This window comes from Pempheris klunzingeri, chromosome 15 (genome assembly GCF_042242105.1).
Source record: "Pempheris klunzingeri isolate RE-2024b chromosome 15, fPemKlu1.hap1, whole genome shotgun sequence".
Classification (NCBI taxonomy): Eukaryota; Metazoa; Chordata; class Actinopteri; order Acropomatiformes; family Pempheridae; genus Pempheris; species Pempheris klunzingeri.
The window spans coordinates 20,624,887-20,645,687 of record NC_092026.1 but is presented as its reverse complement, the minus strand read 5'-3'; the positions used below and the strand labels follow the sequence as shown (position 1 = coordinate 20,645,687).

At 41.6% G+C, this 20,801-nt stretch overlaps 1 protein-coding gene across 1 annotated transcript in view; it reads right to left on the bottom strand.

The window, feature by feature from the left end:
- st6galnac5a (ST6 (alpha-N-acetyl-neuraminyl-2,3-beta-galactosyl-1,3)-N-acetylgalactosaminide alpha-2,6-sialyltransferase 5a) overlaps window positions 1-20,801 on the bottom strand; it is a 47,070-nt gene that overhangs the window by 1,291 nt on the left and 24,978 nt on the right. The window contains exons 3-4 of the mRNA XM_070845474.1: window positions 13,222-13,634; window positions 2,798-2,905 (exon numbers count right to left, since the gene is read on the bottom strand). Coding sequence (XP_070701575.1) covers window positions 2,798-2,905; window positions 13,222-13,634 — 521 coding nt within the window. The remainder of the gene's footprint in view (window positions 1-2,797; window positions 2,906-13,221; window positions 13,635-20,801) is intronic.

Below are 20,801 nucleotides of genomic sequence, written 5' to 3'. Positions count from 1 at the left end.
GAAAACTTCATTCACATTCCATAAGAACTCATTCATTTGAATTAATTTTCAGACAATAAAAATTTAACACACTGTATTCCGATCTGTTTTTCCCCCCTAGTCAAGATTCATACATTAATAACCATCCAATATATTTTACTTTTCACACATCTGTACGTTTCCACATCTGTTTCCTATTAGAGTTATCCTTTAGGTGGTTTTGGGTATGTGGCCAGTCGACGTACCCTTAGGACTGGGATTGTATGCATTTTGGGCTGTACTCATTTTTCAATAATATCCTGTTGATAAAACAAATTAATCAAGCTATCAAGAGAATAATCTTTTATGTTCCTGTCTCTCAAAAATGCAGTGATAATAAGTGATTAAATGAGAGACTAAATCCAAAATAAAAAGAATATTCAATCAAAACCAGGAACAAAGATATACAATTTATTTTTATCGAGAAATCTACAAGATTGACAGATTTGATCCATGTCCAATAAAATCCACCAATTAGAGCGCCAATTAGAGGCTGGATGAGTTTAGTTGCTGGGAGCAAGACGGAGTCGGATCTGGCCATGAAAAGTATCCCAGAGTTCTTTGCGTTTCTTCTACATGGTTCTTCTACATCCATCACGGTTCACTGTGTTTCTGTGACGTTTTCAGTGTGGCTTTCATTATAAAAGGCAAATGTCAGCAAGCCACCAGGGAAAAGAGGCCTCCTGAGGTTTGAAATGAACAGCTGATATACTGTACAGGGTCGGTCTTTGTTTTGAGATCTATGGAAGGCGAACGCAGCTAAAAAAAAAACAAAAAACTGCCCTTTGCTTTTTGCCAAATACTCTGTCACCATGGCAACTATCAGCCAGTCTGTCCTGAATGCCTTTATCCTGCATTTGGTGTTTTCTGTGGTTACACCTCAACAACATTGTTCTCAAGTTAGCGTCCCTTCATGTTTAATCGGGTGGTGGTGGGTGGCACAGCACTCACTGTTTCATTGCAGTTAATTTGGTGATTATTTAAAGTTGCATTTAAGCAAAACAACAACCCAACTAATAACGAGGACTATTTAGAGAAACTTAACTTTGCTACCCAGTAAAATCTGCATCTCAACACCTGACATGATTTCTTCTAATAACAGAATGATAAAATGCTTCTTTATGAGTTGAGGAAAATCCACCACTTGGGTTAAGACTGTTCAAATCTTCTTCTGTCATTAACTCAAGAATGCATTGTCATTTAAAATAAGGCTATTCATGAAAAGTTGGCGGTTCAGATGCACGATTTTCACAGGGCAACATCAAGATTTTAGTACATTAGCTGATTAACACTACTGATGTCCCTAATGCAAAAACGCTGTGGAGATCTTTTAGTAACTGTTGCTGCAAAGAAAGTTGTTTCCAAACCATCTTTAGGGAGAAATCAGACCTCCACCTGTGCAGCTTTTAGTCTACAGGACACATAAAATGTGATGAAGTTCACTTTTACGTCACTTTTTCCATTTAAGTTCACAACATTTCAGCAGTTGTTGAGACTGTGATTTGACTGATGCTAACATTTGCTGTTGCACTTAAACATAAGTTTTATACTTGCAGTCATCTGACAGCAAAAATACTTTCCGGTAGCAAATGCTGATGTGATGGAGGGGTGGCGTCTTCATCTAATTAGCATTATTCGCATTAGTGGATGTCGTAACGTGACCTGAAACTACTTTGAAAGAGGAGTAACTTATGTCAAAGAGGTGCACTTCCATGTGGGATAAAGCCACATGTGTAGCACAAAGACAGCCCGTATTTTACTTAAGATGCTTCCACGTCATGGGCTGAATCCTCACAAGTCTGCATTTCCATACTGAATAATCCAGAATATGTCATGAAGGATGAACAAAGCCTGTTTTATCTCGAATCCATGTAAGAAATGAAGCCTTCTTTTGCCTGAATTTTGGGGAGCGAACCCAAGTTTGACACCAAGTTAGTGGCGTCTGCACAGGATCAATAAGCGAAAAAAATGGGCTGTGGAGATGCTGGAGATGTGTGACAAACAAAACAAATATAATCAAACAAAAAAAGGTAGACAAAGGCAGAGGAAACAAAGAGAAGCACTTTAAAAACAGATACTTTGTACATGTGTTTTATTTATTTATTTTTTTTCCGTATTGTAGATATATTTTTCTCGACTTGCAGAAGTTTGTGTTTTGTTTATTTCTACTTCCTTATTTTTCTCTCTGTTTATTTTATGCACTAAACAAACCAAAGCAAATTCCTTCTAATGTCAAAATTATTTGGCAATAAACCTATTTCTGATTCTGAGAGACTGAGAGATGTTTGATTTCCACTAGGATAAGTAGTGCAGCAGGGAATGAGACTGAATCTCTCCTGCAAAAGGAGGCTACAGAGGGAGGCCAGACTACTTATACACACCCTAAACAAAGCTGTTGTAGCAAAGCAATATTTCACAACTCTTGACTTGTTGACACACTCTAACCCACAGTGCACTGTAGCCAGGAAAAGGTGCAGAGTGAGACCTCTGCTTTTTCTCCCTCTCATGTGTCACATTCACACAGATGATGATGACTTATTTTGCACTAAAACTCAGCCAAATTAAGAATTCCCAAAACATCTCAAGCCACACTGACGTTTCATTTATCAGCTTCCTGAATATATTTACAGTTCTAATCTTTCTTATCAGGCGTCTGTGCTGCTATGAATTTGGATACATTTGAAGCTGCTGCATATCCAGCTCTGCTTTAAAAACTCTTGTTGATGGTGCTCGTAGGCGAGCCGATGATGTTGTTTTACATTCAGCTCCACTGTCTCACCTGCAGAAGTCCGGGGCAACCATGCCGTAGACATTGATCCTATCGCACAGCTCCAGGGCGATGGTCATAGTGAACCAGCCGGTGCTCAGCCAGGAGTTTGATATCCTCCTGCAGAGGAGAGGAGGGGGTAAGAAGACAGTTGGATGGATTTCATGCGTGGGAGACCAAGAGGATGAAAGCTGTGCCACGTTTGACTTTTTGAATGTGATTAACTGGGAAAAATGATCAGAAAATCTCCCATCGGTGTATTATGGCAGACTATAGATTTATCTAAATCCGCAGGTCGATTTTCCTGATCGTGAGATCATTCAAGTTCCCTCACAACTTCATTAAAATACAGATCCATCGTACGTATCGACTGATTCAGATGAACCCTGTCAAATAATCAAACCCTTAATCAGAAAATAGCCTTGGTCTGCATGTAGTGCAGATAGTTGAAATGACGTCGCCTTTGCCTTCTTTCAGACTGGAGTTTTTTAATCATGCCCTCAAAGAAATGAGCGCTAATCACTGAGAAAAATGTAATTATATTTTCATTTCATTAAAAAATCACTCTTAAATCTAAATGTCCACCTGGGATTCCATCTCTCATTGGGCTGCCGTCAGATGGAAAAAAAAAAAAAACAGTCCAGTCTGACCACCATACATTTTTTAAAGAATTCATTTTGTCGGGTTTTGCATGGATTTAATGGGCTCCAGAGTCATAAAAGCTGCACCACTTCGGAAAAGGACCATGAAAACCTTCAGTTTAAGTGGAAATAAAAAAAGTTTATAAAGTTAAAATAAACAAAAATTTGTGAACATTTGATTCTAGGTTTTTTTCTAGCCCTAATGAAAGTTAATTAAAACATGCTGTAATGAGAACAGTCTGAGATACAGAATATGTATTATCAGACGCTTTCACTCAGGTTGCAGAATAAAAATACTGTTGCCTTTGGGGGATCTTTTTAATCAACTACCTCACATTTATGACATTGCAACATGTGTTCAGAATGCGTTTAGTAGACCTGACGGTCGCTGTAAACCATGTTAATGACCTGAATGAAATTAAGAAAAAAAAACACCCAAACTATTAAATTTTATTCAGCCCAAAAGTGGTGAAGGCAATGTCTGTCAGTTCACCACCTTGGTTCAGACTGGAATAACCTCTACAACCATTGTACTGATCGCCATGAAATTTAGCAGAGACCTTGATTGTCATCAGGAGAAGTAATCAGGATTGATCCTCTCACTTTTCCTATTGAGCTATCAGCAGATCAAAGGTTTCACTTATTCAGTGAAATACTGTAATTTGACATCTAACCTAATGGATGGTTTGGCACAAAACTTTGTACAAATATCAAATGGTTTCAAGACGAGGAATCCTGATGATTTGGGGACTTTCTCTCTAACATTATCTAACATTCTGAGTTCTGAATGAAATATCTTAACTACTGGTTGAATTGCCACCATATTTGACTATATTCAGTGCCTAGATGATAAAGTGTAATTACTTATGATTGGATAGTCACAACGTAATCCCACAGTAAAGCACACCATGCTTTCTAGTTTGTTTCTCTAAATGGGACCATCATTTACTAAATGAACATCATGTTGCATTGAAGAAAATGTTAACTGTGGAATAAAAGATAAGTGAGGATCAAATTCTCATAGACTTCCATACAATTGGACTTTTAAGAGCCAGTGGAGTTGCCCCTTATTGGCCATTAGAAAGAATGCAGGTTTAAGCCACTTCTGTGTTGAAGCTATGTCCACTTCTTTTATACAGTCTATTCCCCAACACTTCAATGACCTAATTCCTACCAAACTAAGGACAGTCCCATCAGCCATTGTTTAGCCCAAATGTTGATGTGCTGGCCTGATAACGAAGATGGTGAACATGGTAAACAGTACCTGCTTAACACCAGTACGTTAGCATTGTGAGCACAGTAGCATGTTGTTGCTGGCTCACTGCTGTGCTTTAGTACAGCCTTACAGATCTACTAGCATGACTTCACAATCCATTAGAGGTAAACTTGATGATGTTAATCTCTGGCTCGTTGGCCTGTAGCCACTGCTGTAACCACTGCCAAGCATAGTCAGTCTGGGGGTTTAGTTGTGGTCCAAAGCACTTTTGGAACAATCGGTATTCATCAAATCAATTTATAAATTAGTTTGAGTGGAGAAAATGCATCGCAACTGTTCTTATTCCCTCTCTCACACACACACACATACACACACACAGTGAAAATATTCAAGTGTGAGCTGATGTAAAATATTCAGCAGGGATAAATTTGAATCCTTCAGCTGAATCAGGCACAGCTGTGCACCTCGTCATGCTCCCCCCTGCTGCACAGCTGAACCCCCAGCGTGACTGGGATTGTGACTGGTGACCAGTGGATCTATTCATGCATCGTTTATCAGGTGCATGTTACGCTGGCTCCTTTTTGAATTAACCAAATATTACATATGGTGGTGATGTTACAAGATTACTGCAAGTAATCCCTGCAACCTTCATTGTCATTTGTCGCAAACATCAAGGTGCTGACCATATGGGAAGATTTATGGAAAAAAAAAGAAACACGAGAAAAACAAGGAAGGAGGAAAACAAAATTAATTCTACTTACAGCAAGGCTGTTACACTAAATCACCATCCTCACTGAATATTTAAAGATGAAGTAGTGCCACATGTAGTGTTCTACCATCAGTAAATCATAGCCACATTAATATATAAGACTGCTCTGCATATTTCATTTTAACTCGGTTAAACTTAAAAGAAAATTTGCTGGGTAAAGGGCACAAAAAGAGAGTTTTTGCTTGGTGGTTATTCCACTTCAGATTCAAACTTATGTGCTGTGACAGATTATAGAAGGAGTGGGACAAGCAAGTACTACTAATGGCGTTTTATTATGAATATATACGGAAAACCACATCTGTATTATTGCAGTTTACTATTAAATAGAGGTATCGGAGCTGCACTGAGTCTAAGGCCATGCTATGAGCTCTGTGAGGGTGTACAGAGGAGCTTAATGCTAATCTCAGCATCTTAGTTTAGCATGTTAATGTCAGCTAATTGCCAGTAAACACAGCGATCAGCGAAACAAAATTTGGTGCTGATCCATCTAGTGTATGTTGAGATGTTCACTGGATAGGTGAAAGCTCTGGCCTGCTCATGGTGCTGGACAAAATGCCAGGAGATCAACAGAATAATACAGATTCCTTCCCTTTTGGTACCATGAATATTTGTGCCATATTTATAAGTCTCTTGGCAAACTAGTGGAACAACTGACAGAAAGATCATGAATGCAATCCATTGAGCTGCTAGTGAGGCTGAAAAGCACATTTTCATTTAACTTAAACTTAAGAACATTTAGAAACAGACATTTTTTTTAGGACAAACCATCATAATATTCAAAATGATGTGACTTAGAGTGAGGAGGCGGAGGTTTAAACTCTTCCTTAAGCATAGTTTGACAGGATGAGCTCCTGATCTCTCGACCACCTCTTCACCCTGCTGTTTTCAGAAAGCTTGTTATACTGCTTCTTGTCTGTTCCCACACATACACACGAGCATCCACAGCAGCCGAGCCTTTAGCTTGGCAAGACAGAGAAAACAAAGCCCGATAAGGAAAGTCTTGACAAGAACAACGAGGCAGGCATCTCGACACCCTGTTCGCCTCTGGTTGATGAGGGTGACACATTTGGAGGGGAGGGTTTACCTGTTTGTTTGAGAAGGAAAAGACTTTCTTTCCCTTATTTCCTCACAGAGACAACAGTGTGTGTGTGTGTGTGTGTGTGTGTGGGGGGGTGGGGGGGTGTGTGTGTGGAATACACGTCAGGCAAAAATCCCTAAATAAAAAGCCTGTTTAGCATTTGTATTTTGAACATTTCCCCTGCTTGGGGATGCTGGAATTGAAACACATCTTCCTGGGAAGCTGTAGGGGAGTGAGGAGATGTTCCCAAGTCTTAAAAGGAGTTTTGGGTGGGTATGTGGGTGGGGGTGTGGGGAGTAACTCAGAAGATAAACTCTGCGGTCTCAGGTTGGCAAGGCTTTGTGTCCATACCGCTGTGTATTTTCAGACGCACTAGTATGGTGGTGCAGTATTGGTCTAGATATTGAGATCTCTACACGGAATAAATCTGATCTAGAGGTTTTCACCAGTTTGATTTTTATCTAAACATACTTGTGGAAAATCTTGCACAAAGTAATTTTCAAAAGAAGCAACCTCATCCAAAAGGGATGTGAACGTAGAGACAAAAACCCCGGAAGTAGCACCACCATATTAAAGAAAACACAATTTCTGAGGCACCTACTTTGCCCCACTTTGCCCCACCAGGGTACTAGACACACAGACCTGACACCTACAGATATAGCAAGGAATCCTACATAGACCTTTTACAGAGTATAATTTAGACCTGACCTGACTTGGGTACTTGGTGTCTTGGTTTCTGGGAACTGGGAGCCATAGACTGTGTAAAGGATGTGGACGCAGCTTTAAGGGTCTGAAAAGTGGAGCCAATGTGGAAGTGCTTTAAAACTACATGCTTTCTAATGGCCAGCAGGGGCGACAAAAACAAGTCAGACTGTACTGCAAAAAAAAAAAAAAAATGCAAAAAGTCTTTTAAGAAACTGACCCAACTTCTAGTAAGTAAACACTTTCCTAATGAGTTTATGGTCTTAATCGCTAGTTTCAAGTCTCTTCAACTCTACAATACACCATGATCTTAATTTAGTAACTTATAGTCCCATTTGGAGGAAAGCATAAGAATGCTTTAGGGTGGGATTACCTAGTGACTAACCAATCAGAGGCAGGCTATTACCTTGTGACTAACCAATCAGAGGCAGGCCATTACCTTGTGACTAACCAATCAGAGGCAGGCCATTACCTTGTGACTAACCAATCAGAGGCAGGCCATGTCTGCAACCAACATGCCAAACTCAAGGCTTCAAAACAGTGGTTCACAAACCACTGGGTGACTTCATGGCGTCTATGTCCACTTCTTATATACTGTCTATAGTGGACCCATGAAAATTTCCCGTCTTTGACCTGTTGATGGCGAAAAGTCAATAAATGACCAAAGTGTCTTTGGTCATTTATTGACTTTTCGCCATCAACAGGTCAAAGTCAGCCTGGTTCCAAACCTGTGAACCAACGTCCACATTCAGGTAACAAAATGCCAGTTCTGTTAATCTGCCCACAGTCAGCTAGCCCAGCATGCAGATGAGTTAGCACATTAGCATGCACACATATTGTTGGCATGGGGTGAAAAAAAAGAAAAATCACAGCATCACTCTCTGGTTCACTTATTGTTCATTCCCTACACTGAGAGCTTACAGTGAGCATTACATTGTGATTGCGGACACTATCATTATTTACAGGAGTCACTCAACTGTAATTTTCACATCTATAAAATGGAAAAATGTGGGACTGTTAGCAGAGAATAGAGTACGTCATGGATACTATTCCATACATTAGGGGGCTTTATTTGCGGAATATGTAGAGAATAAATTTCACACTTAACTTTGGACACTCAAATAAAATGGTAAATTTAATGCTCTGTGAAATAAGTCAGGAGCGATTTCAAACGCAGCCTTAGTTTTGTTCTTGTCTGGCAATGAAGCAAATAACAGCTCTCCTCCTTCATCCCTCTATGATTACACCAAAGTCCGACCTTTAATATAACAACAATGTGTTTGCTGGAGAAATGTAGCGTTTACAAATGTCTACAAATGGTCAGTTCCTGCTGTTATACTGCGGTTTTCCCCCCCTGAGTCAATCCGTCTGCACTGCACTGAGTGACGGAGTGATGAATAGTCACAGAGCACGTTCACTGAACTTCCATCTTTATTAGAGTCCGTCCCTACGACAAACAACAGCGTCGACCCAAAGTGATGCTATCGCAGCTGAAACAGACTTCTCATTTTCTCATTTAATTAAGACAGGACCCAGGTTGTCTGGAACACGCTGATTTGTTGTGATACGCAAACATGGCTACAGGGCTTTAATATGACAACACACACACACACACACACACACACACACACAGTCCTTTTGCAAATTAGAAAACTTTCAAAGTTCAAAGCACAACATTTTGTCACCAAGCAATCTATGGTGGATGCACGGAGGTCTTAGTCAGGAGGCATGCAGCTAATCTCACTTAAGAAGTCTTCCTCATTTTCTTGTTTATGAACATGCTGATGAATAATGTGATGTGAAATGTCAAGCTCTCAGCTTCAATGGCTGTCTTTTCAAAAGACTGGAAGCAAGCTTTTGAGTGGGAAGACGGATTTATCGCTGTGAAGGAGAACAGTGCCGCTCCTCGTGTTTACACAGTTTGGTATTGTAAACCTACCAAAAATATCCCTTTAATGAATAGTTTAATTCTGTGTTGATCCCCGAGTCTTAAAATCTTATTTCTATTAAAAAGTGAGATTTCTTTCAAACAAAGCTTGTGTCTGATAATGACACTCAATGCAAGAAAACAACTTGCCCTTTGCAGGCAGACCGCTCCGTTTCTTCTGAGAAATAAGAGCAACAGGAATAATATTATAGATTCAACACATGATGAAATGAGTCAAGAGTTCTTTTTAAAAAAAAAAAGTGTAAAACGGGAGCTGAAGAGTGAGAATTATGCTGCTCTGTGGGTTTTTGTTGTTGCTTTGCATTTCATTTCTAAATAGCAGGCGTGCGGTCACTGAGTTTATTATAATGTTGTTATGCAACCGCTGAGAGGCGAAAGGTCACAGGAAGGTGTGATTAAGAGTAATTAGTTAATGCTGAAACACCTGTTGAACATCATCATCAGTGCACTCTTGTGAGGAAAAAAGATCTTTCTAATCCAGGTTCTCTCGCACTGGAATCACAAGCAGGCTCGTGCAGTTTAGGGTTTATTTAAGCCTTTACCTTTATCCTGTGTGAATTAGTTCACAGTCCCGTCCACTGTTGTTGTGCCAATATCCAGATACACAGCCAGTGTGCTAATTCTCCACTCATGTGCCGTCAAGCCATTGCAGAAAGGAGATGACAGGATTAAAAGAGTGCCGGTCAGACCTCAAGTGAAGGGGAACGTTGTGGAGAGCTTGATGGAAATGTGACATTTCTGTTAGTTTCACGCATTATTATGAGGAAGGTTGCAGTCTCCGCATCAGTCCACACACACACATGCATCTGCCGCCATTTTGTTAATCAATCGATCTTTATTTGTATAGCGCCAGTTCATAACAGCGTTATCTCAAGACGCTTTCCATAAAGAGAGCAGGTCTAGACCAAACTCTTTAATTAAGAGAGAGACCCAACGATCCAGGATTTCAAAATTAAGGATTCAAGAATCCCCACATGAGCACTGTCGTCTCTTTAACCCCTTGTTGCCTGTTGTCGCGAATTCGCCTCAAACCTCTTCTGGTCTTGATGCAGCTGAGGTGGCTTCTGTATCCCACTAATGCCGGTTGATGCATATTCTATGTGTACATTATATATACATAGATGCATACATAAATAAATATAATAATAAATATATATATATTCTATGCGTATTTACATATATATTTTATTATACTATTATTATATTGTACTATTCTATGCAATCTCCACTTAATTTAGCATCTGCTTGAATGCAAAAACACAAATAATTAATTTTTTTATATAATTGTAAATAAATTCAGGCAGTAAGGGGTTAATAGAGCTAAATTACACATTCCACTGTACTTTTTGGATTTTCTTTTTATTCGTACACCATTCAAATATAAAAACTTGTGTGATATTTCAAGGATTTTTTTGTGCATAAAAACTTTTACATGGAAACGCACTTAGTTTTGGTCGAACATGTCCCTGATCCTTCTGTTAGCTTTGTTGTACCTGACAGGGTGAGACAAACGACACCTTTATTATTCATTTCTATTTTGTATTATTCATTTAAGCAATTGGTTGACATCTCGCATGTCCCAGCATGTCTCCAAAAAACAGAAACACAACTGGGGTGTGCGTGGCCTTTGGAGGTTACTCTTACAATCCATTGTAAGTAGCAGTGAATTCTGGGTAAATAAATGTGTCATATCTCTACTTTTATCAAAGGCCTTCTATTTTGACTATTTTTTAATTGACTCTTTCAAGCCTTCCTGGGTGTAAGTCACTACAGAACAGTTTTCCAGGACTGCAAAGGCTTTCGCTTGGCATTTTTTCTCATGCTTTTGATGTCTTCGATGAAGGCCACAGCTGAAATGTGTTGGTCAAAAAGCAGAATTATTTCGTAAACTACAAGTATAGCTTGAGCTTTGACCTCCTCAGACCTTTTCCCTTCTCCATGCACCTTGAAAATAGGTGAAGTTGTGCCAGAAACCCTTGATTCTACTTCTACATTTTTTCAGCTTTTTCAGCAGCAGGAAGGTTTGCCATTAAAAGGGATCAAACCTGCGATGCTTTGGTAACTGAGCAAGTACATCGCTTCCTCGACCCAAATGTATCGAGTACAAACCTGACAGTGCAACAACGTGGGGCTGTTAGCGATTACAATAAAGCATTACAAGAACATAAAACACTGAATAGAAGGGAAAAAAGTTATTTCAAAGGCTAATTTGCTTTTAATCAACAGTTGAGGCTCATTCTGGCTTAGCAATTTAACACAGGGACACCTGTTTTTCATTGCTCCTCTGCTAGTGTTATTAAAATGGGTGGATGTGACAACATCCCACACCATCTTAATTATCGTCCCTGAAATGGCATAACCCATAATCACAATTACAGGCTTGCAGGGTTGCTGAAAGCACAGTTGATTACCCAGAAACTCTGCTATTAATGCAGCTCACACAGGCTCCCAATCCTTAAAAAAAAAAAAAGATTCATTTTGTAAATTAGGTATAAATAGATATTTCACAAACTTAGTGCGAATTTTTCACACAAATAACTCCCTCTAAAGTTTTCTCAAACATTCTAAAGATGAAAAAATCGTACTTTTAGGCTTTCTTTCCTTCTCTTCCCACGCTCCAAAGAGCAGAAATGACCCCAAATAAGCTTCACAGATATTAATGCTTAATGCTCTAAAGGATAACAGTACAACAGAAGCCGCTCGCTCACTGCAAACATTTACCATGATGGAAGGCACAGATCCTGAAGGATGGATGTCTGAGCAATTTCTCCTCTCACATCCATCTCAAGCTGAAGTTAGATTCTGTCACTGACGAATGCTCAGACAAACACAGAGAGAGACACAGAGTGCGTTTGTGAATGGGCGCGTTTTCATTAAGCATTAATGGCCATGGGACAGACAACTCGGCTTGGACTCATTAAATTCGAGTCCTTTTATCACCGTTCAGCTTGAGAGAAGGTAGCTAAAACAAAAACTCAGGGCCGCTGTTTCTAAACCATCTGTAAATCACACGCAACGCAGATGAGATGGGTGTTTTTTCCTGTTTGTTACATTACTATTCATATTGAGCATTCACCTCTCTGAAATAGTAGTTGCAGAAAACTCAAAGATCTGAGACTTGAGAGCCGTCCTAATGCATAAAACTAACACATTCACATTTCATTGAAACGTTTACTTTCATGGCAATGTTTACTTCCTGAGTTTACTTCCTGATGTCTTTCTAGCTTGATTTTGAAAACCAACACAGATTGTGAATGCAACAGCCTGCTGATAAACAGCCAACGCTCACACCTTTGATTTTAGGGCTTATCGCAAGCACTGAAAGACCCGTATTTGCAACTGTTAGGACTGTGTTGCTGTGTTAATGGCCTTTGACACAAGAACTACTCAGCATTCACAACCACACTTTGAAATGATGGGTTACTTAGTTTAACCTCTTTCTGCAGTGTCCCCTGGTGTGTGAACTATGATTCATTTAAATATGAAACGCGTTCCTCAACAAACAAAGCTAAGGACTGTAACACAAGTGGGGGACTCAAAGTTATTAGCAATTTATAAGCTACAAATATGCGAAATTAGAAGTTCATTAGTTGTACTTGGATTTAAAAATGGGGGCATTAATTGTGTACAAGAATGATTCTTTCAGGGTACAAATGACCGGTTTGTAGCAGAAAGCACTAATAACTGGTAGGATTTACTGAGTGCACTTGGAATATTACTGAAATGTTTGTTGTTGCTAAAGGAGCTCCAACCCTTTAACCGCATTAGAAACGGATTGATTGCAGGACAAGTGATGGTGTATTGTCACATAGTAACTGTGTGGAACTAATTGTGACCACAAATCTTCTATTTGTGGGACTGGTTTTATGTTGGAACACTGTTTCTTCTCCTTGGGCTCAAATAAAATGAGTGTATTCATACAGTAGAAACCTCTCATTTAGCAAACAGTCACTTATATACACAAACAAACATTTTGTTAATACTGCTCATAGATTTTTGTAGTCCTGAGGGGAAATCTAAGCTCTTATGCACTAAACTAAGCCACATATTGTACCCGACTCTGCTGCACACATTTGCCTCACCTGTCCTTGCCGGTCTCCTTCTTGAAGAGCTCGTCAAACTGCAGCATCTTCTGCCAAGAGATGATGTAGACTTTGAGTTTGGGCAGCACCTGGTTCATCAGTCTCAGGTTGTTGTACACCAGGCCCTTCCCGTCACGCCTCATGTAGCTGCTGGGGCCCCAGAAGATGAACACTGTGTCCTGGCTGGCATTGAGCAGCTCGTGGCGGCTCCGCAGGACCCTCTGCATGCTGGAGTGAGCAATGACGCGGAGGGTGGTGCGGCGGCCGGCATCGCGGGCATAACCCCTGGACGTGGGGGCGTCATTCATGCGGATGACGCACTCGGCCTGGTCGATCTCTTCACCTCGACCGCCTCCGATGAGATGACCCGAGCTGGTCACCAGGGCACAGGTCTGGCAGTGCATCCTGAGAGGCTGATTGATGGAAGCAAGAAAGGAATAAAATGAGCTAAACAGGAGGGGAAAAAAAACCTCTCATACAAATATGAACTGTGCATCAAAATATCTGGCTTCCACATTCCCTGTAGAAGCACCCGCAGTACTGCCAGCTGAATTCTTATGTTAGTTATGTATGTTAGTTTTGCATATTTGTTATAAACTCTAAAAACACTTTTTTTTTCCAGAAGTCAAAGATGCTCTGAAAGTTCTGTTTAGCCCCAGTTTGTAGAGGAATATGCAAAGCAGACAGAAATGCACACCTAGGGGATCTTTGGTAAAGAGCATCACTATGTGTTTGAGGCAGAAAATGCTTTGTTGACAAATGGGTAGCGACAGAGCCTCCTGGGGATATGTAGCTTGTCATATTGCTTTGCGATTGGTGGAAACCCCGGGGTCTTACAAAGGATTCACCTTAAATCTTTCTCTCAGTTGCACACAACAAAGTAATGTGTGTTTACCTCCGAAAGAACAGCTCTGATGCCGAAAATTCATATTGTCAAATGTGAACCTATAAAGTATTTAGTATTTAATATATTCGATACAGGAAAGATACACGTGATGAATGTGTGGATTAAATTTGGACAAGATTCAGTTTAGTACTTAAAAAAAAAAAAAAGAAGTGATTTTGCTTTGGTAACATAACAGTGAGCAACCAGAAGATACTTATTATCATACTGATTGCAAACAAATCATCAGTGCATCAAATCAGTGGATGAAACGGACCACATGATGCTTCCAGGCTGAACAGCAGGTTCATTTTGTTTGTTTCATGTAAGTGCTAATGTGTGTGTGTGTACATGAGAACCTACAGTATATGTCTAGTACATGTATGTACTTGCGAATATACATGTTAATTATTTCTCATCTGAGGGGTTTATTTTCGTCATTGACTTATCTTGAAATGATAATACATGACAATGCAAAATATTATTATATTATATTGTTCTTTGTTTTCATTATGCTTGATTGCAGAGAGCCTTTTTATGATTTATATTCTGTGCATTACAATCTACAAAAATAAATAAATTTGTCACATATTTTCTAAATATGGCTGATTCATTTTTCAATATTTGCCTGTCTTCTTACTCTTCTACTGTATGTCAGTAAATAGACTAATCTAAGTTTAAAATAATAGTTCAGCGGTGCATCTTAAATGTGTGTACATGGCCTGTTCCAAAGGCAGGACGCATTTTGTTCATTTAAATGACTTATACTGGCTGTAATTGTAAAACACAATGCATTTCGACATCGTCCTGATTATTCTTCTGCTTTTTATTCTTAAACGCAGTCGTACAATTACCCCCTACTACTGTGTGAGACAATATTAGAAGTCATACATTTGTGTACGTGTAGTTCATTTAAGTATGTGGCCTCTTTTTCTCTCTGCACTGTGTGTGTGCACATAAATCATTAACATGGATCTATTTGTGTATGTTAAGCTGCCCCACATGCTTGAGAGGCTGCTTCACATGTACTTTGCATGCGTACATGTGGGTGTGTCTGAGATTTTTCTTGCCTCCAGAGGCCCCTGCACTGAAAATCAATGATATGCAAACCAGGCCCGGCAGCCCTCTAATGCACCCTGAAATATCTCCCAGGCAGAAATACGGTGGTTATTTACATTCTTATAGCCATGACAAATTTACATTTTCACGGCATTAACAAGAACAAATGATTATAGCTGGATGTGTGTGGGGGGAAGATGTGTCATCATCATCATCATCCTCATCCTCATCGGCTGACTTTGACTTAGTGGCAGATTACCAGTAGAACAGGCTCATCTAGTTAATGAGACCTTAAGGAGCAGTGGGAGAAAGATGGAGCGAGGGAAATGAGGAGGTAGGGAAGAGGAGGATACAGAAGGAGAAGAAACGGAGCGGCTACAACAACAAAAGAGAAAAGATGGCGAAAGAGATATATGGAGTCAGCGAGAGCCACCCTGGTGCCATTGTGTTTGATGAAATGTTGAGCTAATGAGGTCCTGGCGGTCTACGCCATCAACAGCAGCAGCAGCAGCATCCATCCATTCATCCCATCTCCCCCGCCCTTCTCTCTCCCACCTGGCAGCGCCTTGACAGCCAATCTGGCTGTGGAGCTGCGGCACCAGTGGAGCAGGTCAGAAATCCCATTTTCACCCAGGGGCTTTTAAGTGGCTCCACAGACCCTATTCTCTCTTCCTCTGTCTCACAGAGAATTTAAGTGGGCCTTGCTGGCCAAAATTGGCCTCTTCAGGGAGCACGGTCAGGCTATTACCGAGAAATAGGCAGGATGGCCCGGACAAGGCTCTCCATTTCAGCCGGAATTACGTGACCCATCCAATATGGTGGTTTGAGTTGAGGGGATGGAGTTGAGGTAAACTGTAGTTTACCTCAGACCTGGCTGTGAGCATCTCCTGACTCCTACATGCTGAGAATTTCATTCAAAATGAATGTATCCTCAACAAAACTCCAGTGAAAATTGCTCTGCTCAATGATTCATGTAATAAATGGTTTATAATTCAAAGCAAATCTATCATTTATGCATTTGAAATTGCTGGCTTTGTTCTCTCTAACACAACAAAACACCTTTGATCATAATTAAAAGATTTACTGAGTCTAAACTGTGGGTGTAAGGGTTTGTTAAAAGTGTTTCCCATCACCTGATCAAAGCAATCAACATCCAAAACTAAATCATGGATTCTGGTTACTATTGGGCTATTTTAGTCTTACGGACACATAAAAATAAACACAAGAAAGCAGAAATTTTTAGGAAATGCTTGTCTGTTGTGCACAAAATCAAACACTCATTGTCTGCTGTGCCACATTTTATGGTGACAATACTGTGGAGCTGCACTACTTAAAAGCATTTGACTTTTACAAGAAGCCAACCTCACTTTAAGATAAAAAAAAAAAAAGCTACACAAGTCCATGTTTCTTCTACAAATTCGTACTTGTAAATTCTACCATACTGGATATATGTAGTGTTGTGCACTGGATGGAGCTAGTTTAGTTATTGGCAGTATTATCAATAAGATTTAGCACTTATCAGTGTACTTATCGATATCAGTAAAAATTAGTTATTAATTAATTATTAATTAATAATATCGGGGCACCACCCTGGTATCAGGGACCAATAACAAACTGGAATACAGTCTCAAAAGGGGTTATTCACTTCAAAATGTTGACATTTAAATCACTATCTCACATTTATAAGAGTGAATAAAAAGGGGCCTCACTTAAAAATGTCGATATTTAAATTACTATCTTACATTTATAAAGTGAGTGGAAAGGCATGAATCCGAGCACTGACTATCTCAACCAGCTGTTACCACAACAAATATATGCACAGTAATCACAAACAACTACTCTTTAAATGCATAACAGAGTTTATTCAACAAGCACAATGATTTGTGATCAATAATACTAGTTCAAATAAACATCTGCTATTCAACTATCTAAAAGCAGCTATTGGTACAAATTGTTAACACTCAAAACAAGATATATATACAAGCATCCAGCATGTGTGTGTGTGTGTATTTGTGTGTGTGTGTGTGTGTGTGTGTGTGTGTGTGTGTGTGTGTGTGTGTGTGTGTGTGTGTGAAGGGAAAAGGGGGGGGGCAAGGAGGAGGCCGCAGAGTGGTGACGCAATCACGTGCGTGAATACGTCACCCCAATATGGCGGACGCTCGCAAGATGTGACTAGAGGGAACGAGAGTACAGTGGAGACTGAAATCCCTTCCCTGAGCACTAGAGTCAGGGCACTACTAAGTGTGTAATAGCTACTGTACTTACCGGCCTTAACACTAGGGGCAGGATGCTGCCGGGTGTTGTAACGGCGGTAGTTACGAGCTTAAACACTAGGGGCTGACTGCTAACAGTGTAATGGCGGCTGTAATTACAAGTCTGAACTCTAGAGTTGGACTCTGTAATGGCGCCGATCGTGCCTGTAAGGGACGGTATGAACGCGTGTATGTATGTGAATGTAATGTGGGTTAGTAGGAAGAAAGAGGAAAGGAAAGCATTCAACACAAAACACTGAAAATCTGGTTTTTAACCGTCACAGGAGCGCACAATAACCGTATGTCTATCACTCAGCGGCTCGATCAGCAAACTCTGTTTACCGATGGTGGCGCTGGTCCTTTAACTGATAGACTCACGTTTACTGACTCTCCACGTGTTGGTTATAAACACAACAAAGTCCCCGCGTGGGCTTACGCACAAAACAACGCAGGAGACAAAACAACAGCAGCAAACACACAGTTGTAACACGGGACACGGCGGTCCGGCACTTTAGCTTATAAGCAAAGGTAGCACACTTAAATCCTATCTGTCTCTGCCCAGACACAATGCCTCTTACTTGAAATCGCTTCGCGAGCGATTAGTGTGCAAATCCTGCACGCCTGGCGGGTTTCGGTCCGGCTCGGGTGGCGGCGAGGAAAGGGTCCGTTGCGTCGCTGTGTTAGCGGGGAACGGCGCGCTGGTCCGCGTGTGGCAGCGTGGAGCAGCGGGAGTCGACTTAGAGGGAGAAGAACGTTCGTGATCTTTCCCTGGAGAGAACAGCGTACTGTCTCTCCCTTCCGCAGGTAAAAATTGAGGGAAAAGCCGCGGGTTGCTCGGCGTTTCTCCTCAGGATCCTAACGAGTCCGGTGAAGGACACAAAAACGAAACTGAAACCAAAAAAACAAAACGGGGCGAAAACAGCCGGTTGCTCGTCCAGCGAGTGTGGGGAAGGCTGTTACCTAGGTTTAAAGGGGAAAGACGTCCAAACAGAAAACACCCCCTGTAGTAACTTTACGTTACAGTGGAAAGGCGGTGTGTCTTAGGTGTTCACTGCTTATAAACGTTTAGTGATGTCATGGCCGTACTGGGAGTTCCTTGTGGATTTGGGGAGTTTTCCCCCAATGAGAACTCCTGGTGTTGGATCCAGGCCACGCCCCCTACCTGAGTTTATTGGAGGCAATGCCGACAAGTTTTGGCGCCCGTTTATTTTATGGCCCTTTGTTCACCGTCTGTTCCTTTGTTAGGCTTTTCCAGGTACATGTAGGCCGCTCTTTGTCTGGCCATGCGGCAAGGCCCAACATCCCCCCTTTGGCCTGAAGAGTGGGGTGTCGGCCACAGTCTTTAGGGCAACCAAGAGGGCCAGCAGTCCATGTGTCCATGTGTTCCTGAAACAGCTACAAGGATTAAACAGTCCATTGAGTTCATGAGGTTCATGAGGCAGTGGTGTCTGGGCAGACATTGAGGCATTGTCTGGGCAGACATCATCTAACTGACTATCCTATTCAATCACAACACATTCACAAGTCAACATTACAATCTTTTGCTGCTTCTTTGCAATTTCTCAAAAATGAATTTAAAAGAATTGAGGAAAGAAGGACAGGATAGATTGTTAGAGGTTAGTGGCTTGTTCTTGTGATGGTTTGGAGCAAGTCTGTGGGATGGTGACAGACTGGTTGCCCAATTGTGGTGTGACGATCAGTAGGAAGTCTAGCCTGCAATTCCTGGGTGTAGGTTCTACCTCCAGGAGTGGAGGCCGCTCCCCCCTTTCGGGTGTAGAGTTTCTCTCTTCTCCTTGGATTGAGGCTGGTCCCTAAGACTTAATCTGATTTGCATGGAGGCACTTGTAACACTGACGTCCTCTGGCTGGTACCGGAGGTGCAGCGGAAGGGTCATCTCTCTCCCAGTCATCATTTCATGGGGAGTGACTCCCATGGAGCAGTGCAGTGTGATGGCCACTAGCACCAAGGGGAGTTTCACATCCCAATCCTTGCCACTACTACTAACATACGTCTTATATATGTTAACTATGGTGCGGTTAGCACGTTCTACTTGGCTGAATGACTGGGGGAGGCCTGGGATATAGAATTTTACTTCCTTGTTACAGTCACTTTTCATGTCATTCTCCTTCCACATGGTGATGTGTAGGATGAAACTGTGATGGGCATAGTTTGGATAATCAATTGAGTAGACAGCCAGTTGCACCATAGCCTGCTTGGTGGCTTGTTGGAGGGTGCTAATGACTGAATTCCCCTGACGGACAAGATTGCCCAAGAAAGTCACAAAGTGGGAGTCTGGGAGATGCGGAGTGGTGATTTCTGGCGCCCCCCTGTGTTCCCTCTCCCATCCTACCACGTAGCCTTTGGCAGTGGGGAAAAGGGGCGCCTGGCCTAGTCATGTTAATGGAGGCTCTGTGTCAGATCCCTCTGCGGGGTCAGACAATGCCGGCTGGCTATGAGGCATCTGCTGTTTTATTGCCTCAGTCACCCATCTCCTAATACAGTTTTCCATTTCCTGTTGGTGAAATGGCTCTTCGGAATATTCTGAATTTCTCCCTGTATACCTGCCCTTTTGTGTGGTGTATCGTTCGAATTGAACTTTCCGCTTTGGCTGGAAAGTATTTCGTTTAAATTTACTCTGGTCTCGGGAGTATGTCTGGTTTTCAAACCTATGATGCTGTCGGTTGCTCTGCTGGCGGAAAGGTTGATGTCCCTGGGTTCTATTTCTAGGATCGGCCATGGCATGAGGCATTTCGTTGCCTTCAAGTGCCAGCTCGTCTCCTGATGTTTGGATCCCCAGGACTCTGGCATCGTCCTCGTGTTTTCTCACAGGACGTGCGTGCGTCTCCCACGCCAGTTGGGCATACTGTCTAATTTCCTGCATGCTAAGATCACGGGTTCTACACTGCATTGTGACATCGTATCTTAGACTGTCATGGAGGTTGTGCAGGAACAGGGATTTGAAAACCTGCTCCTCCTCCAAGCCAGGGGCACTACGTCCCTGAAAGTATGCAGCTCTGAGGCGCCTATAGTACTCTCTTGGGGGTTCTCGCCTCCCTTGCATGATTGCAAAAGCACTGAGAGTAGCAGATGCTTGGTCAGCATACAAAGAGTACTCTTCCTGCAGGGCCTGACAGAGAGCTGAGTAGCGATCACGAGTGGCAGGCGGGAGTGTCTCCATGAAGACGTGGACACTCCTCGCTGTGGTCTTCCAGACCAGCTTGAGCTTCTCACGTGAGGAGGGAAGAGGCAAGTCAAGCAAGCACCGGTCTATCTCCCTGAGGTAATCGTCTATATTTGATTCCCGACTGCTGGGATCAAAGCGCTCTATGTCTCGCGCAAGTGATTCAATCTGGCGTGTGCGCAGACCCTGTTCTCGAGGTGGACCT